Genomic DNA, 20,427 nt, shown 5'->3' on the forward strand with positions numbered 1-20,427 from the left:
TCATTTGCTTTTTAGGTCTTACAAAGACATCAATATTAATTTCTGTTTGTTTCACAACCAGCTAAAAACTCCTCACAGGAGCTTTAAGCACACATACTTTTTACTTTTCTCCACTGGTCAGCTCTCATGTGAGGACTGAACAAGTAAATGGTGACAAGTCCCAGTCCTCCTGCAGCAGAGTCAGAAACCAGTGGAGCCTCAATGCCAGCAGTAAAGTGATGATGAGTCAGAGTGCTCATATCACTCAGCAGTCTCTCCCAGAGAGTCTGTATGTTGATAGTTCTCTTGTTATGACATCCTCAGTCAGAACTATAGACACTCGTCTGAGACATGGCTGACTGCCAAAGCCAGATATATTGATCAAAACACTAGATATGGATGATTGCAAACAAATGATGAAGGAAATTGAAGCTGTTGTTGTGAAGTCCTTTTTGAAGTACCTTTTCAACAGCAGCATGGTTTTAGCAAAAACACCAGACGTACAAAAGGCTGTGAATATAATTCTGATAGGGAGAGGCAGTAGTTGAAAGAAGTTGAAAAGTTTTTAGTTATTGCTAAACCATGATTTTACTAAAATGTCAAGCTATCTATTTAAAAGCAGAAGACCTCTAAACTCTTTTTTAAAGTTATTTTTTTAAGGGGGCATTTTTGACTTCATTAGATAGGACAGCTAAAAAAAGAAAGGAAATGTTTGGAGTAGGGAGCAGGGGATGAAATTCAGTGAAGGGTCGGGGCTCAGAGTCAAACTAGGAACCACCACAATGAGAATTAGCCCCATGGAGCAAGGGCTTTAACCTCTAGACCAAACCGGTGCCTCAAACAAGATTACACATGGAGAAGAATAGCTCCTTTAGGGTTACACTGTACATGAGGCTTGTCAGGAGGCATTTTTTATTAAAATACGTGGATGGTTACATTCACTGTTAATATATTTGTATCTTGATGTTTGCTTGATGTTTCAGTTTTTTTTACACTTCACCAATGAGCTCTTGAATTTGCTAATAACTACAGCTTTTCTTAAGTGCATCATTGACTATTTAATTTTTATTTACTAAACATAAAAAAGCATTAACATTTACTGTAATATTTCAAAAGATATCATGAGGAAATAGATCGAAATGGCTTTTGCATGGTTAATTATAAGGATAAAGTAAAGTGGACATAAGTGATAAACAAGTCCTTCAAACATACACTGAACAGTATTTGAGAAACTGTACTTTTCACCACTAATTTTTAGTGTATGTGACGCTCAGTCCCCTGCAGTATTTAAAGAGAAATGTGAGTACTTGTGATTAAAAAAAGTGTCTTTGAATATTAATGTTTAAGCATTCAGCCAGTCTACAGACAATCTGTCTCATTCTGTATATCCGTCTCCCTGCGGCCCTACAAATACATCTTGCTATATTAACCCCACTCCTCATTTCATGACACCATCCCTGCCCCCACCTTCAGCCGGCTGCACCTGTCACCTGCAGGCCTCTGCCTACATTCAGGATCAATTTACATAACCTCATTTAGCAGTTCACAAATCAGAGCCATTAAGAGCTGCTAACAGGAACCAAGGGTTCTAATTTAGCTTGCCTTTCACAGTGGGAAAATTGTTCAGTTCAGGCCTACAAATAAAGATTCAGGTCTTGGCTTTGATTGTTGATTGTGATGGTAAATGTACAGATGATTAGAACAGATTTCCCCCCCCCTCTCTGTATTGATTTCCTGCCAAAACACAGCAGGCACTGGTCCTGCACTGGGAAACCAAGGAAGAGGTGAGTGCACATGGAGTTTGTTGAAGACAGTGTACATTTATAAAGGCATTTTCTTCAAAAGAGTGTTTAAAATCATAAAGCTGCTGTAGTCTCTGCAGAGTTATATTCTGAAAAAAATGAGATTAAGATGTAACTTTGATTTTTTTTTACATGAATAGTTCTGTTGTTAATGTTTTACAGTGAACAGAAAAAGAAAAGGCCACTTCATTCATTATAATTAAAGTATTTAAACATTTTTACAAAGTATTCTTCAGATCCTGTTCCTTTTTTTTATTTCTGTTCATATGTTATTATTATTTCATTTACATGTTCAAAGATATTTCAAAGTCAATAATCAGTTAAGATCTGACGGTTAATTCAGTATAATTTACTGACTGTAACTTAACACTGTGTAATTGTCGATTTCTCTGTGCACATAGACAGTAGCTGGCAGCCATACAATCATCTGAAGCATATTCTGGAGACTTTTATTTACATTTGTGTGGCACTGTGACAGCAGAAAAACCAATTCAGAGAGCTGTGAATAGCTGAAGTCAAGAGCTGAAAAATTATTTTCAATCTGCATTCAATTTGGCAAAGATGGGGCTCATAGAATAAAGAGGCTGATTCAAATTCCCACTTGTTCACCACTAAACTTGGTGGTGCGGCATTGTGAACGTGTGCTTTTTAGGGGGCATTTTTTGGGGGGAGCATGCTTTAATTAATCAAACAAATCAGCGCTCTTCTCACTGCCGTTCCAGACACATATGTTTGCACTTCAGCCTGTAGGATGAGGAGGACGCTCTGCATGAGATGCATCCAGCAGCCGCCTACAGATTTTGTCTACTGCTGATGCAAAATGTGATTGCATAACATCAGTCATCAGCAGGCAGATAAGAGCTGCAGGAACAGTAGGCCCATAGAGATGCCAAGGTTTATAAAGGATACACTCTGAAAGACCCAGACGCATGCACGGACTGTATAAAAGCTTTAGGGGTCAAGTCACACAAAAATGAAAATGTTTATGCGGGGTGAATCAGTAAAGTGGCTCTGTCCAGCTCCGGTCCAGCTCGATTTTTTTAGTCGTTTCACTTGAGGATAATTTATTACAAGTGTGCAGAGCAGGTCCATGTGGGGGCTGGGATTTAGCAGAATGGTGCTTGAAAATGCTATAGCAACCAACAAGAGGTTGTGGGCCTTTGGTGAAAGCAACTCTGATTGTGTAAAAAAGGAGATAAGATAGCATACTGATCATGATGGTGGAACATGACATTTTAACACAATGCTTGGTTAAACAACAGTCCTGGGCTTTTTTTGCTGTTGATGAATAATTCATTTCGCCTTTTCAAGTTTTAAGATATAAAACAAAATGTTTATATAAAAGGGAAAATGTGATGCATAAGAGAATGATATATAATACAATGTCAACAAGACAATACACAATAAAAAGATCTGAAGAACTGAATTTTTCCGTACAAACATACTGCAAAAATAATTCACCAAATAAAACATTTGGAGTGACAGATCAATTTCTCACTTTAGCAGTGGCACAGTCATTTTCTTGCAGGGGTAGGTTTTCTATATGATTCTATGGAAGCCATAGGCGGACATGCATCCATACATTTTTAAATTCTGTTTTCCTGTGATAACAAGTTACTTTAAGTTGTTTTCTGGAGATCTTGACTTCATTAGATGCTCATAACTCCTATCCCCAGGGTTGCAGAGCACAAATCAGAGATGAAAAAAAACTGGTTTAATGCTTCATTAATGTGAGCAATGGCAGCATGACATGTGGTTGGGCCTATCACAGCGACCAGCCAATTATTTTGTTTTTTCTAGATCTACAAAAGTTATCCTGATATCATGAGAAAACTAGCTTTGTCCTCTCATGATAATGAGATTAAAAAAAACAGCTGTTATTTTAAATACTGATTTAAAAAAACTGAAATCTGAAAGAGAAATTCAACTCTTTGTCACAGGAAATCAGAGTAAATAAAATGTTTGGATGCATGTGTGCTTAGTGCCACCGTACAATCAAGAAAGGAGTCCTAGATTTTGTTTAAGAGGTAGGCAGCCTGAAATAAATGAGGGTGGATGTGGGTGTTGGTCAAACAACTTTGCAATGATACTAAAGTTGTAATATGAACTACCTTACTGTTTGCAGGCTGTTTTGTACTAAATACAAACTACCACCATAACAGATTTCCTAAAATGTGTGTGGCTCCAAAAAGTCCCAAACTGAGAGAGATTAGATGTTAAAAAAGGGATTTGGACCTCAGCCAGTGTCTTGTCCATCACTTCTTAATAAAAAAGCACAAGAAGAGAGACAACTGTTGTTGTTGTGTAGCCTGGACGAATTACTTATAATGAACATGTAATTAATGGAAATAGACTCGACAGTTCAAAAGCAAACAACAATTCTAATTGATTTGCATTTCCCCTTTTTTCCGATTCCCTTTGTCCGGCGTCTCTATTGATTATCCGCTCTGTGTGTATCGCTCCGCATGTGTTTGCCTTCATTAACAGATAACGGGTTCCTGACTACTCCCATCCCAGGGTTTAATGTTGCTTAATGTCTACTTTGTTCCCGTGTCATGTCGGAGGGCAGCGGGGATAATGAGTGAGTGGGTGGGCTGTGATTGGGCCACAGAAAAGGCAATGGTGGGGATCAGTGGAGAGGTTAGAAAAGCAGAACCTTTAGACTCAGCATGTGGCCGAATAGTCTGATTCACTCTCACTTACTCTGCTGTTTTTCTGCTAAACTGCCATTTTACTACCAACACCTGTATTGAGCCGTCTGTTAGGCTGACACCCCTGAGATTTTAATGCAAAAAAAGGCTCACATTTATGCTAACCACTTGGTTTTGAAGCTTAAACTGAGTGGCTAGCATAAAAAGTGTGGTATTCTCTTTGAGGGATTATGCTATAAGCCCTTATTCTGTCCATTTCCCTTCATTTAGCCTCTAAATTGACCAAGTAAGAAACCACGTATCCTACAGAGCAATTCAGCGACCGGAATACAGTGACAATTGGCCCTAAAAAGGGAACTACTGCGTTGTGCACAGAATTGCATGTTAGCTAATTGTTAATTTAAGCGGCTCGCGGTGGCTAATTATGTCGGCACAGCCAAGCCATTTGCATGATGGACCAGCCACCTGCCTGAAGGCGCTGCCAGGGCAAACTATGTAATTACTGAACAGCAGTGGGGCAATTTTTGACTGTCGCCCCTTTTGTGTCGCATGAATTCCTCGTAATGACATATTTCATTAGGGGGGCAAATATCACCCCCTCCCTCCCCACTGACGAACAAAATGTGCAAGTCTCAACAGGTCCTAATACTCAGGACCTATTTACATCCACCTCCACCCTGTATTTGTGTTAACCCGCAGTTATGTTGAGTTAAATGCACAAGCTGCCTTTTCTCAGCTCGGCTCCTATATGTTTGGCTCGGGTTTAAAATGGACCGGGGTCTATTCGGGGAGTGATTGCAGCCTGAACTCATTAAGCTGTCAAATGTCTACCCTTTGGGATCTTGATTGCTTATTGTAGCAACATTCAAGGAATTTTTTTTTCAGGCTGCAAAGAGACAAACCTTGGTGTTCATCCACACTGAAGACTGGAAAGACTAAAGGGCTGCTGGATTTAGAATGGTTTCCTCCAAGACTTCCAACTCTTCTTGGAGCATGCTTAAAGTTTCAATATTTATTAATTTTACCATCCCTCAATGCACACCTCATTTAGAACAAACAAACTGTTCTTCAAGTCTTTATAGTAAAGAATTGATATTGACCATATGGTGATATCCATAATACAATGAGCTGTTGTGCGTTGTTTGTGTTCATTTTGTGTGTATATTTTGTCTCTTGTAAAGTAGTACAAAATAGCTGTGAAAAAGTACAAGATCACTTCTATCTCTTTTTTATGTGCTGGAAAAAATATAGGTATAAAAAGCAAAGAAAAGAATGAACCTTCAATTTATACAAAGGCATTTGAGTCCCTACTGCTCCAAATAATGCTTAAAATATAATAAACATGTCTTAACTGACCTTTTGTTCATAGCATGCAGATCTATTTAAATCAACTTTAAGCCATGTTGAAAGGGAGAGCCATGGACTTCTGAACCCTCCATTAACTAGAGAAGTAATTCTGCAGGCCTTTGGAGCAGCAGCAGTAGCAAAAGCAGGACTGGCTCTGTGTGGAGGGTTTGGTGTTAACAGGGTTAGTGATGGCTGGTTGGTTTCTAAAGGACTCCTGCTGTTACTGTACACAGACGTGACAGCCCCGCTTTAGTCTAGCCTCCTTTCACTGGCATGTTTAACAAGAACACGCACACACAGACAAATTAAGTCAGGTTAAACCAACCCCCCCCCCCTTCAAAAAAATTTAACATTTGCAACCCCCTGATCCACATTTGCATTTAAATCATAATCATTTATAATCCTCAAGGATTTAAGGAGGAAAATCTAGAAATCCAGCTGAACAAATAAGTGAGATTTAGTTGTAGCCAGATATTTTAAATATTAGCTCAAAACAAAAAAGTTTATTGGATCTGAATTAACTTTTAAAATCTATTATAATGCCATAAACTCAATCAATGAAACATGGTAAGAGATCATCTGTAATACTAAATATTGAACATCTCTGGGTTTATTAACATACATGTGTATTTTAATAATCAGGAACAGATCGGTCTTAAAGGGAAAACTGATTTTTGCACCTGTTAGTGAGACATAAGGGGGTAACAACGCAGTGTTTAAGGTCAATGGAGAGGCATAGAAGCAAGATTTCTATGGGGCATCTGGCAGGATAAAAACAATCCAAAAGGCCATTGGTGATTGATTGGTTCTGAAATAACAAAAAACTAATTTGTGGCCCATGATTATTGGACAAAGCTAAATGTGAATGCTTAGATTAGATTGAAAATACTGCGACTAACATAACTTCATTGCATACTTCATGCCTCAGAGGTTTTCTTTATGATCTGTGCCGTAAAGTGGGATGACTAACTGGAAAAAAAGTTTGTTGAAAGAAAGAGTAAAGTAGTAAAATCTTGGGATGTGATCCTATCCATGTACCTTTTTCATTTGTCAGTACAAGAACAAATTTGGCACACTAATTTTATAATACAACAGTACATTTTCCTTCATCTAATGCATGACATAATGTGCAGGCTCCTTGTTCCTCAGGCCTGTCTCTAGACAAAACATTACAACATTTACCACTGCCCTCATTATACCAAGATTTGTAATGTTAATAGTAACAATGGTCCAATCTAACCTGAAGTATTCTCAAATGTTACCCTAACTAAATTTCAACATTTTAGACTGGGTCATTTAAGGACAGGAGTACGAAAACAGCTATGACTGAATGATGACAATGTAAGCTCTTGTATTCACTCAGTTGGACACAGCCAGGAAAGTACTTCATTAGTTCAGAGGAAGAGAGCCAATCGACTAAAATGGTTTTGAGTATCAATGCCAACACTTTCCTTGTAAAGCAGATACGATTTAATTGCTGTGCTATAAATACAATTTCAGGTACAGCCATCACAATCTGATGGATTTCAGATTCCCTTCAGCTAATAGAATTAGGTTTAATGTAAAAGTTGGCAAAACCTCACTTGGCTGTTGCATTAAAACCGACTTCTGGGTAGTGTTTGGGATTTGCCTTAATTTAAAGCTCTGATATAAGCTTGTCCTCAATACCACCCACTACAAAATAAGTTGTACTGTTTTAAAGGTCAGTGTAAGGTTTTTACTGGGTCAGCAGATTCCTACTGCACAAAATATGTCAGCCTTAAGGGGAAATTATGAACCAAAATGTATCTCTATTGTGAGCTGGTTTTGACAAACGTATGCCAAGAGTGAATGTGAGGAAGGTGTTAAGTTTTTGTTGACCGGAACAGTAATTGTTGTGGTATTCAATGATGATGTTTTCTGCTTTTCTTTTAGTTTTTTCAGAAACTCAAACATCAAGCAGACAAAAAGTGGATGAATAGTGCACTGCAGCTTCAAATTTCTACACTGCTTTGTAATGCATTATAATCGGTAAGCCATGCTCACTATAAGTGACCTATCTTATTTGAGGATTTTATTCAAACCCCTCCTCTAAACACTGCACATGACATTGCAGAACAATGTTACAAGATGGAGGGTTAAGACACTGTGTGACACTGTGTTCATGTAACTTTTATTCCTTGCAGATGACACTCACTGAAACTCTTTGCAAATGTATTACAACAAAATGTTTTTTGCACTTTTTGGCCGTTAAAAATCAAAAAGCAGATGGGACGACAGATAAGTGTTTTGTGAGCTCACCAGCCTTGTGAAACATAGGGTTTGGAAAAATACCTGGATATGTTAAAGCTCCTGTTGATTTCAGCGCCCCCTGTGGACAAAAATGGTGCCCTTATTTCTTTGTCGATTCTAATCTACTCATGCCAAAGTTATCTTGTATTTTATCTTTTTTTTTAAAGCCTACCTTAGTTGACAGTCTTATGTATTACTTTTTGAAAATTCATGGCAAGCAAAATGTAAAAAAAAATGTCTGACACCTACCTCACAGCAATGGTTTAGACATTCTTTGCTTTTGTTGTTCTACTGGAGACATCAGTATTAGGTCCTGTCTGATTCACAGTCAGTTAAAAACTCTGCACAGGAGCTTTATACAATTTTTTGTGCCATCGTATCTTGCAACCATCAATGTCAACAGACTTACATTTTGCAGACAGTTATTTTTTTGATCTAAACTTATAGTTGTTACCAAAACGACAGAGGTCCATGTCTTCTGTTTAGTCTTGTGGCATATGCTGTAAGTAATGCCTATGCCATCCAATAAAGTTCCTCTTTTAATGACCAGAGAGGACAGAAAACCTACCTTTGCAACTCCAAAACTAAAAATACAAGTGTATTGAAATCAGGTTAAACTTCGGTCAACTGTGTCGGCTTTGAGATCTTCAGCTGGAGATACAGGAGGAGCAGTAAAACCTTACCAGGTGTGCCACTCACTTAAAATGAATGAATAATGTCAGGTTTCTAAACAGTGGAGACTTTCATTGCATTTAATCTACAAGGAAACACCAACAATTATCATTTTCATCTGTTTTGATGACCCAGGTTCAGTTAATCCTACAACTGATAAATCCTCAAGGGCAACATATTTCATTAAAACATCATATCAGCTATGCTATATATCTTTTAAATGATGCTGTTTAATTATTCAGTTTACTTCTTTATTTCTACAGCAGACGAAAAGGGTCAATAATTATTTCAATCATGTGGTGACATAAGAAAATCTTTCTGTTTCACACATATTTTTTTACAACATTGTGTGTTTAGACTTTAAATTGGTAAGACTGTACTATGTTTTACCTCTATTTCTTAGAATTTAGTTTACTTTGCATGTTTTTTTGCTTAATTATGTTTTTCTCTTTTTTGTTTGGTGATTAACTTTCGGATTTCTAGCAACCTTTGATGTTTCTAAAGCTCAGATGGTACTAGGCCTATATAAAACTTCAGTTAGAGGTGCATTTTGTTATATTCTCTTGATCATCATTTTGTCAACATCTAGTTTGAGAGATTCAGGTACAACCCCAGCAGCAGTCTCTCTTTCTTTCTGAAGTGCTCTTGAGCAAGCAGTTTCAATCCTGCTATCCATCATTATTATGTTAAAGGCCTGTCATGTCAAACTGATAAACACATCCATTTACAAGTTTTCTGCCTCTCTGGGTTGAGCCTGAAGTCCATTGTGAAGTGTTGAATTGAGAAATCGTGTGATTTGAGCTGTATTTTTCTTTCTCGCCCCAGCAGTGAAGATAAATGAAGATAAATTGCAGCCAGTCCCAGAGAAAATTTCTCAAAAAGAAACAAAGCCAAATGAACACCGAAGATGTATAAAATGCGCTTTGTTCATCAGAGGGAGGGAGAGAGAAAAGGCCCCACTCAGCGAGCTCTGAATGCTGCATTTCATGCCTGCAACAATTATGCTGAAAGGTCAAGTATTACAGCATCTTGTGCTCCGCTTTGCATGCAAAGTATTTCTGTTCACAAATGACCCTCGTTTGCGCCCTTTGAACAATGGCTTGAAGAAGCAGATAAACGGAGGACAATTAAAGATTTTTGCTGCTAGCTGACAATAACATTTACCAAAGGGGGTGATTGCAGTTGCTGTGTAATTGTCCTATTTGTAATGCACGTGAATGCTCAGGCCTGCTGCAGTGAAATGTTTAGGAACTTAAGAAAGAGCAGCAGGAGAAAGAGGCTGTGATTCAACAGAAGAAGAAAGTGTTATTTCTATACTCTCTTAACGAGGTCATCATTATCAGAGTGTACGAAAAATGTCTGCACAGCTCCTGCCTATGGTTAAAAATGTATTCTATATTTATTTCAAGTTCAATTATGATGATTTCCCAAACATATCATGAATATTTTGTTCGTATAGTTTCTGTTTGTGCAGATTTCTGTTTTCATCTATTTCAGGACCGTGGACAGCACCATGTCCGCCTCGTGCATCTTTCACATTTGTACAAATTATCGAATGATCATATGTTTGCTTTTACTTTCGATTCAAGATTCAAGATTCATTGTTGTTCCTGGAGATTTGGATGTTTAAGGGTTATTACTTCACGAAACGAATCACGAAAATGTAATTGTAACACACATCTGAATGACATCCGTGCATGTCGACTAACTGGAATAAACATTCACTTTGATTAAAACGACGAAAACCACGGAGACAGCCATGTTTGGATAGTGTTGTTATACTGTGCTCCCGGTATCAACTTGTAATATTTTATTACGGATACGCACCTGTGTTCCGCTGCTGCATTTAAGTTATTTGCTGAAAATATCTCATTTAAAATTGTACTGTCATTCGGCAAAAGGATGCACAATAACCCTGCAAAAATATCTATTCTCAGGCAAATCATTAGGGACAGCTCTCGGTATCTTCAATATGTGTAGGCTACTTATAATGCACTTGTCCAAAGTGCGCTGTATTACATGTTGACATTCAAATTCAAATGTAACATTAGCCTTAAGACAGTGAAATGCACCGAGGATAACCCTTTCATTTATTATTGCATGAAAATGAGAAATTTGAAACGCTGTAACTCCAGGTAGCTATTGGTCGAGAGTGGGATTTTAAGAGTGCAGGTTGCGAAAATCGTCCACTGACAATTTAATATCAATCTCGTAAACGACATGATTTGCTTATATTTTTCGAAGCCACATAATATTCTTATAATGTTTTCTTGATCGTTACCTCGCTTATTTTAATACCAACATCCTTAATATTATCCTCAAAAACGTTAAATGCACTGGTTCACAAAATAGATATCAGGTATAATCCAAATGCGAAAGTGAAACTAAACAGGCGAATAAAATTCAACAGCTAGACACTAACTCAAATATGATTACCTTGAGATTAGGGACTAATTGCTTGGGGTTCATGGGGACCAGCCCACCATAAAGCCAGGAGGACTTGGGGAGTTGCACTGTGGGTTTCTACAAAAGAGAGCGATGAGAGCACACACGCTTCCAACAAGTCATTCTCAACAGCTACAAGCTGCACACAAAGACCACACACCGCGCCAAAGACATGGTAATGTAATCCCAAAGTTCTCACTTCTCTGCCCAACAAAACCAGCTCTGAGAAATACCTAATAGAAGATAGTTTCTGATGCTGCTGCTGAGATTTCACTTCAAAGTCTCCAAAAGGGCTTATCTGGTGGGCTGCCTGGTGGCCTGACGCTGCTGCTTGCTTCAATGGATACAAGGGGATTAAGAAAAAAGGCGAATACACAAGTTCCTTTGAAAGAAATAACATTTTTGTCAATATTTGTGGGGAAAATACTTGTTTAAAATAGGCTCAATATGAGTTTTCTCTGAAAGTTTTAAATCAAGATTTAGTTTGTGATGTTAAAGTGTACATATAGGCCTACAGCAATTTAAGCTGAAGTCAAAGCCCTTACACCAAACCTGTGAGGATTTCTCCCCAGAAAAACGTATTTTAGGGCCGTATTGACATGAAAAGCCGGATAGATGACAAAATAACTTGTGAGGTCAAATATAAAGTACTGTAGATGCAGCCTGCTTAAAGTAAATGCCAGATATAGAAGATATAATGAGCAAGACGCCCTGTGTGTAATTCAGTGATCCCATGCTAAGTCGGCAATTACACTAAACACTGAAGTCAGGTGCATACAGAGCTGAGGTGTAACTAATGATAGGAATATTTTGACAGTAAACACATGTAGTCTATTTTTATGTCAAGCTTTATATGCGGGTATTTTTGAAGGTGTAGGCCTAACAGGTGAGTTGAACTATAATATGATGACACAAGTGCTCATTTTTATGCATGTATCGAACCTGAAAGCTTAAAAGAAGTCGTAGGCTACTGATGAAATTCAAACAAAGAACAAGGTTGGAGAGGTCAAATCGCCTACAAACAGCCCATACTTTTAGAAAAGTGCGTCAGGTGCAAAACTTACTAAAACGGCTCCTTATTGGCTAAAACAAAGCGCGTCACTCCGTTCTTCGTGAAGGGAGAATAGCCAAGCTGCGTTTTATTTTAAATTAAGTTATTTATCCAAACTAGTCCTCTTTTATGTAATTATTAAAATCCTTTTATGGAAATGTATAATGACGAATACATTCCGTAAAGATTTATCATGTAGTTTTTGGTCCAAAAACATTTTTAATAGCCTTAAACTAAAGTGACAACACAGAAACAGTTTTATCTTAGCAAACACTATTAGCTGTTAATATTTAATGCAGCGCTGGAGAAAAGCCTATTATGATTATTACAGCTTTTGTTCACTGAATCTAACCTGAAGAGAAACCCATGACTGGTTATTCTCCCATGTAGCCGACTATTACCAGCCTCCCGTGTGCTTTAAAACACAGCTGAATGTTAGAACAGAAATGTCTGTAATGTGACTCGCACTAGTTTGTTATCGGCACCGGGCACAAACAGCCTTTCGCCGTTTCCTTTCACTTCCCTGATTGATTATTGATAAGGCAGCTGATAGCCGAGCGCTCACATCACCCCGTCAGTTATTTGAGAAGGAAAACACAGCGCTGTTTGGTCAGGGATTTCATCGCTTTTCTTTGCGTAGTGTTTGTGTTTGATGTTTGGAGCAGAGAGACCTCACCTTTCTGACTCACACGTGCAGCATGCAGAAACACGCACACACACAGTATCACACACACAAAGAGTAAAGAACAAACTCTACATAAAGGCTCAGTTTACTCTGTGGCTATTGACGATAAGGCTGGGTGCTGTGGGGCTTATCACATAATAACAAGGAAAAAATGACCCAAATATATGACCCTATAATTTCAAATTCATATCGAAATAACGTGGACATATTTAATTATGAGATGTCCAAACCTGAACTGTACTGAGGCGTGATTTAAATGTGGTATCCAGGAAATAACTAGCAAAAGTTGCATAATAATAATAATAACAATAATAATAATAATAATAATAGTAATGATAATAATAATAATAATAATAATAATAATAATAATAAGTCGAGATTTTGGCCATTGTTCTGCGCGTTCGTTTAAATATTTCACAAGAAAACTGTACCGTCTTGTTTCCATAATTTATTAATAGGACTGTTTTGTAGTAAGTCAAATATCTATATAAGTTACAAAGAAATCAAACGTACAAATACCAATAAAACGACAACAAACCGGCAAATAGCGTCGAAAACTTTTGTACAACAGATAGCTAAAATCCAAACCTTTTACAGAAATATACAAGCTAGATCTACGGCTTACATTAAATTCTATTATAAATCAGAGTCAGGAGTGTGTTTGTGGGGTGCTTAGCAGCACTCATATAGGCCTACTGCAGTTTTTTATATGTCTTCATTTCTTCCCCTAATTGTACGGCCTATATGACTGCTGGTTCTTCTTCTGTCTCAATATAATTTACATAAATAAATCCAAAGACTTTCACATCCGCAGTTTCTGCTCAAAAGTGTTTTTCTCTCTCCTTCCATGTTAGTCAAACTTCATCCAAAAAAGGTGAAAATTCAAGATTTGCAACGATCTCGCTCGGCTCTTGTTCAAACGCACATTTACAGGAAAACTTCTCGAGTCTTGACAGAAAAAAAAAGTCTTTGTCTTTCGTTAAATAGAAGAATTGGTTGAAATAAAAGCCGGCGCCTCTTGTCACCACGTCCTGCCGTATAACAGAGCTGAACACTGCAGGGCCGAGCCGTACTCTGCGCCGGGGGAGTTGAGGTGAGACAGGCCGGCCACCTGGCTCTGCAGAGAAGGCGGGCTGGAGGAGTGCGGGGCCAGATCCGGAGAATGGCCCGTGCTGCCCACCTGCTGGCTCTGATGCTGCGCGAGCCCGGACGCGTTGTTGGACATGATCATCACGTTGCCGGCCTGCTGGTGGTGGCTCTGCGCGGAGGACGTGGGCGTGTGGCCGCTTCCCTGGCACGGCTTCCCGTCCTTCACCAGCACCGGCACGGCCACCCTTCGTGGGGACTGCTGCTGCTGCTGCGCGCACGAGCCGCTCTCCTGTTGCATCTGCTGCTGGGACACCTTGTCTTTGGCCTGCCGCTTCATCTTGTACCGGTGGTTCTGGAACCAGATCTTCACCTGAGTCGGGGTGAGGTGTATCATACTGGCCAGGTGTTCCCTCTCTGGAGCAGACAGGTATTTCTGCTGCTTGAAGCGTCGCTCCAGCTCGTACACCTGTGCCTGGGAGAATAACACGCGTCTTTTTCTCCTCGGGGTGCTGGACAGGGAGCCCATGCCTTTGCCCACATCTGCCAGGGAGCTGAGGCTGCCCATGCTGCCCATGTTCATGCCCGAGGACGAGCCCATGAAGCGAGAAACTGAGGGGGAAAAAAAATCAAATTAATGCCACAAAATTGCAGATTTTAAGCCCCCCAATTTTACAAGATACTAAAATACGTTTTATTATTCTATATTTGTAGAAATCTGGTTTCGCGTCTGAAGATGTGCTGACTTTTATGTGAAGTCATAATTGAATTAACCTTTCCTAAATGTCATTTCTAACCTCATAATTATTTTAGAAGCTGTCAAAAAAATGTCAGGCAATATGATCTCCGTTTTTAGATCAAAACGCTCCCCAAAGAGACCATAAAAATAAAACGTTATGCGTGACAAAATTCATAATCCTTATCTAGCTGTCATCAACTGAATCTCTGCTCACAAATTAAATTAATAGTTCAGGACCGACAGCACGTTTTTGTTGGATTAATGTGACAAAATACCTGACATATAATTAACTAAAATCAAGGCACAGAGTTCAGAGAGAATTTAATGAGACATATATGATTCACGCCCTGGATGGTAAACGTTATTTTGCTACATGTTTCCCTTCAAAAGTAATAAAATGTACACCAAAATCTTCACTGGATGGGTTTGAAGAGTGCCCACTTGAGCGCACAAAAATGCACTAGTGACATAAACAACACTAACGCAGAAAACACGTCCATAACTGTATCTCATCGTTCTCCACCCCGCGTGAACTCAAAGCGGGACTCAAACAGGTGCATGCTACTCACTGGTGGAGAAGCGCGGATCCGGGTTGGCTCCATACCAGCCGGTGGCCGTGGTGCTACCCCTCATGCCGTCCTGGTAAGACGGCAGGTCACCCATGTTGCCCAGGTTGCCGTTACAGTAGCCCCCCATGGCCGTGTGTGACAGCTGGGAGACACCTGCAGCCGTCATATGGTACGCGGCAGACACAGTCCCGTTGTGGCCCATGTGGTGCTGCTGCATCGCCGCCTGAGAGACCTGCGGCTGCCGGTACGAAGTGAGAGGTGCCCCCAAGTTGTTATTCTCCATACTTACTTTCTTATAGCTCTCCTCGAGGGGACTCAAGATATCGGAAACAGAAAAAGGAGTCGTATGCTTAGGGCTCATCGACATTGTTCTGGGGCTGGAGAGGGAGAAATTAGAAGGCAAGGCAATCTCTCCTTCTCTTTTTTTTTTTTTTCTGGCCAAAGCCCCTCTGGTTCCTGTTGTCTCAACGTCGATCCTGGTAGATGAACACGTAAGGAGAGCCGCCTCAAGTCCGCCTTAATTGGATTGAGTGGGAGCTGGGTGCTGGCTTTGGTTTGTTTTAGCTGGGTGCCAGGTTTAAGGCTACCATCAGAGGCGGGGCATCCGCAACAATACCAAACAGCTCGAGCCTCCTTTCGCCGCGCGTAATTTCACTTCCAAGACATGCGCTCCCCTCCCACTAACAATAACATAAGCGCTGTACATGATGAGCAGAGATGTGCGTCCCGGCTGGCTGCACGCGCTGTCCGGGGGCTCGCGCTGCAGCTGTTGTTGCCTGTGTGTGATAAACACACTGCTGCACCTCGGGACTGCACTGACCACAATGCACTTTATTAACTGTAGTGATGTTTACGAGGGCCTCTTGATGAAAGGAGGCCTATATGGACTTGAGAGTTGGAGAAGCACTCCTCGGTTGAACTCCTGACTTTTAATGGCCACGAGAGGCCTCCAGTGATTGCAGGATTGTTTGTGTTATGCCTTATCGTACTCACACATGCAAAAGTGCACTTGCGGGGAGGGGAATTGACTGATACTGATAAGTAAATAAATACACATCCGCGCGTTAAGTGGCTGCGTAAATCATTAACCCCCCCCTCCTTTCTATTCCTTTTTTTCCCTTTTGATATCATTGGACGCAAGCAGCGTGTTACCTAAATTCACATGCACACTCGTCTTAAAAAGAAACACACACACACACACACACACACACACACACACACACACACACACACACACACACACACACACACACAAATAAACAGAAAATAGAGTGTGAAGCAGGAGAGGCTCTCATGTGAAGTTAACGGCGTTCAAGTACTCTCCTGCAACACAACGCCAGGTAGCCCTCACTCAGCAGCGTCTTGGCTTAATGCTCAAGGAGCTACAACAGTTTAACTCAATCATATCTCATTGCTGAAATTCTCTGCAGGAGTCATGAAAAATATTTTAGGCTCCATCCAAGCAGCTTTGAAGTCAAGGAATGGGTCTTTGCGCCTCTTTGCGCGCCATAGTCCACTTTTACGCACGGATTTTTGGTGACTTTTTCTTCCATTTCGCCCCCAAAAAACATGTTTTTATTGTATTTTTAACAAAATGGTATAGTACTCAGTTATTGTTATTTTTTTCTTCATTGCATTCATGTCTCTTTATTACTTTGCTTGGTATTTGTAGAACTTTTAAAGAAAAGAAATAGAAAATAATTTCACATTTTTGTCAATGTAAACGTATATTCGTGTGACGGACTTTAAAAAAATTGTGGCTTCAAGATTTACTTTCAAACTACATTTTAGTTGAAGAATTATTTGCAAACGAAAGGAGCTAAGCAGTTGAGATTTAAGATTTACACCTGCGGATGTCAGGATCAAACCGGAGCTAAACTTACAAGTACCTTTAAAACAATACAGTAAATATTATTTTAAATGTTCTTTCATTTTTTGCGCCGGCCTCTGCCGGGAGATCTGAGTGGTCAGCCATAATTTAGCAGCAGAAGAAGAAGGGTGTATCTACAGGTTGAGCCGATATTTTTTTTTCACAGGAAATACAGAAACACAGCGTCTTCTGGTGGCAGACACAATAATGTGTAATTTTTTGATTTCTGTTTGCCTCAGTGTCTGTAACTTCAAAAAAAGTACAATTTCCGAAATCAAACTGTGTAAGCTTTCTATTATCTTATTGCTTTTACACAAATTGCACTCTCAGCAAAAAGCCCCATGGTGTGAGGACTGGGTAGTAAAGTCTTAACAGTGCAGTGACATGCAGATCACTGTCAGTTTGTCACGGGGATCATCAGCCACAGTTGTGTATTTGACAGGCGTCTGGCTGCAGACTTCCCGGTTCCATTCACATCAAACAGAATAATCTGCCTGTTGAGCTGCGTGGAGGCGCGCTGGAGAGACGTGTAAACTATACACAACGACACAATCCATAGACTCCTATCATTTTAATAAAATGTTAATTCAGTAACATTATGATATAGTCCAAGCGTACATATTACAGTTGAATAAATTGTTTACATGAAATTCGAGGAGTGGAATTCACAGCCATATATAATCGCAGGCAATTAAAATGACAGCATGTCTTTGCATAAGCTAAATCTAGCGTATGCCTGCCTTAATTATACGGGATTTCACGAGACATTCTTAATCATCTAAATCAGCACCTTTTTACTGTTCTGGCACGCGGCTATTACGGCCAATTAGCGCTAATTAGTCCAAATGTTCAGACTGATTCCTCAGAATAATGAGGACACTTTGAAGTGGCGGTATGAGGCAGCACGGCCTTTGTCATCGAAGCTGCACGAAGTTGTTTATGAACTGATTGGTCATTGATATAATCCACAGCAGGGGGAAAGAAGTGTTTGCAATAAAAAGTAAGACAGAGGTAACTTATTGTTTCCATTTCCTATTAAATAAATCAATATGTTTGCTATAAAAGCAACAAATTCAACTGCGAAAATTGTATTCCACAGGAAAACATTTAAGGTAAAGCTGCAGAGACACGTCAAATACTACAATATGATTTAAAAATGTAACATTAAGATAAACTTTGCACAAAACACAACATTACACTTTCTACAGCCAAAGGGAGGGACAATAAATAGAGATGAAGATGCAAAAACGTGCACACTTTTCTACTTTGCACATATCTCATTGTCTATCACCTTATTCCTTATTGTAGAAGAGAAAAAGTCAGAACTGGTCAAATTGAATTAAAACATCATAACGTTGAGGGTAAACTTTCAGTACCGAGCCTACATGGTATTCTGCATGTTCGTATTATAAAACACACCTTATTCAATCTATTAAGCACGCCTCACACTACAGTGCAAGCTCTTCTTCTTGGTGTTTTTTAGCGCAACTCTTCCTGTTTTCCTTTGAGATAGTTCTCATTGTCTGACTACAAACTGAGATCAGCTGCAGGAAGAAGTAAGAACTAACAAGATTTGAACATTTTTACATTTTTCAAAGTCCTTACATCTTCCAATGAAGAGGGAAAAAAGGAATTAATCCCAGCTTCATTGCTAATAACATTTTAATAATTGCTATTTTATATACTCTTGTTTGCTTTATACTTTTTTGTCTACTTTGCTGCTGTAACACTTAAATCTCCCCGTTGTGAGATGAATAAAGGATACCTTATCTTCATGCAAACTTCACTTCACAAATCACAACAAACTGGACTTTTTAAAGGTCAACTGACTTACGCCATGACGTCACACTGAGCAGCAACATGACACTACGCTCGGCCATCTTTCTGAACCCAATCAACGGCTGTATAGTGGAGAGGATACACGGTGGTGTTATTCCCGGTTATTCCTTATTTCAAATAAAGTGTGACCCCTAGCGGCTCATGGACTGTCTGCAGCCACAGAAGTGAGAAACGCACAGCAGAGGTCACTTCTTCTACAGGTGGTGAGAATTTATAGCGTGTGTAAGAGCGCTATCTGGTGGTGAGTTGAATCATAAACACTCTCACTTTCCAGTTTTTCTTGAGATGTAATTTTTTTTCAGCATGGCACAAAGAATAGCAGCTTGAATAGCTTTCAAAATGTGATCATATAGAGGATATTTTACCCCGTTGTTCAGAAAGTCCCTGTCAACAGTATGCAATCATTTCTTTAATTGGAACATAATATGCTTATGGTTTTAAGAGAAATTGCACTCTTTTAGATGATTAATTTAGTATAACAATAAATTATAATTATATTTACATCATGCTAAAGGGTTATTGAGTGATTTATATAGGTAAAGTAGTGCTGAATTGATGGGTACACAACTCTAATATAACATGGTGAATGAGAGGTGGATTTTAACTTTAATATAATTCGGCTTCTGGATTTAAATCATTATAACATATGATAATATTTGATGTGATTTTTCCTAAGTCTGACAAAAAATGAAAGATAAAGATGTGCAAGAAAATAGGACAATATCTACCTTGGAGGTGTGGTGTAGTGAAGTGTAAAGCAGCAGAAATAGAACTACTACTGTACTTTACTTTAGTTAGCCTCTGTACTCTAGTAACTGTAAGAAGTCATTTTGCATCATTAATCTGTTCCTCAGGGTTTTAAGCTGATAATGAATTAACATAATAGTTATTTTTTTATTTTCAACATACAGGATAATAAGTACAAATCAAACTTACAGTATATCATTGACAAAACTAAATGTATTGTATTTGCTAGGAGGAATGTTCTTGCTAATGCCACTGCGCTCAACTTGTCAATACACGGCATATCTGTAGAGCAGGTTTCCAAAACCAAATTACTCAGTGTTAAAATAGATAATGTACTGACCTGGTGCGACCAGATCGATTATATTGTCTCCAAGATGGGAAAAGGCATAGCTATTTCAAGGAAATATTCTGGATTTGTTCCACCTTCTGTCATGAAAGATGTTGTTAGGTCACTTGTTCTATCACACATTGAGTACTGTCCGCTTATCTGGTCAAGTGCTGCTGAAAAACATCTAAAAAAACTTCATGTTGTACAAAATCGAGCTGCCAGATTGGCTCTTAACTGTTCTTTTCGTACTAATGTGCTTGAGATGCATAAAAGATTATATTGGTTAACTGTGGAGGCTAAATTAAAATCACGTCTCCTGTCATTTATGCAAACTGTTATATGGAAC

General features: G+C 39.1%; 1 protein-coding gene across 1 annotated transcript; it reads right to left on the reverse strand.

The window, feature by feature from the left end:
- Positions 1–13,350: 13,350 nt before the first annotated feature.
- Positions 13,351–16,454, reverse strand: nkx2.1 (NK2 homeobox 1). Its single transcript, XM_034675629.1, has 2 exons — positions 15,298–16,454; positions 13,351–14,601 (listed from the first exon to the last, which is right to left on the reverse strand). The coding sequence occupies exons 1-2, from the start codon at positions 15,662–15,664 to the stop codon at positions 13,925–13,927; spliced, it is 1,044 nt and encodes a 347-aa protein (XP_034531520.1). The 5' UTR covers positions 15,665–16,454; the 3' UTR covers positions 13,351–13,924.
- Positions 16,455–20,427: the final 3,973 nt, after the last annotated feature.

This window comes from Notolabrus celidotus, chromosome 22 (genome assembly GCF_009762535.1).
Source record: "Notolabrus celidotus isolate fNotCel1 chromosome 22, fNotCel1.pri, whole genome shotgun sequence".
Classification (NCBI taxonomy): domain Eukaryota; kingdom Metazoa; phylum Chordata; class Actinopteri; order Labriformes; family Labridae; genus Notolabrus; species Notolabrus celidotus.

Excerpts from the sequence above, each read along its gene's own strand:
- nkx2.1 (XM_034675629.1), bottom strand. The coding sequence starts at position 15,664 with ATGTCGATGAGCCCTAAGCATACGACTCCTTTTTCTGTTTCCGATATC. Across the intron at positions 14,602-15,297 it reads GGATCCGCGCTTCTCCACCA|TTTCTCGCTTCATGGGCTCG; the intron begins GTGAGTAGCATG and ends TTTCCCCCTCAG.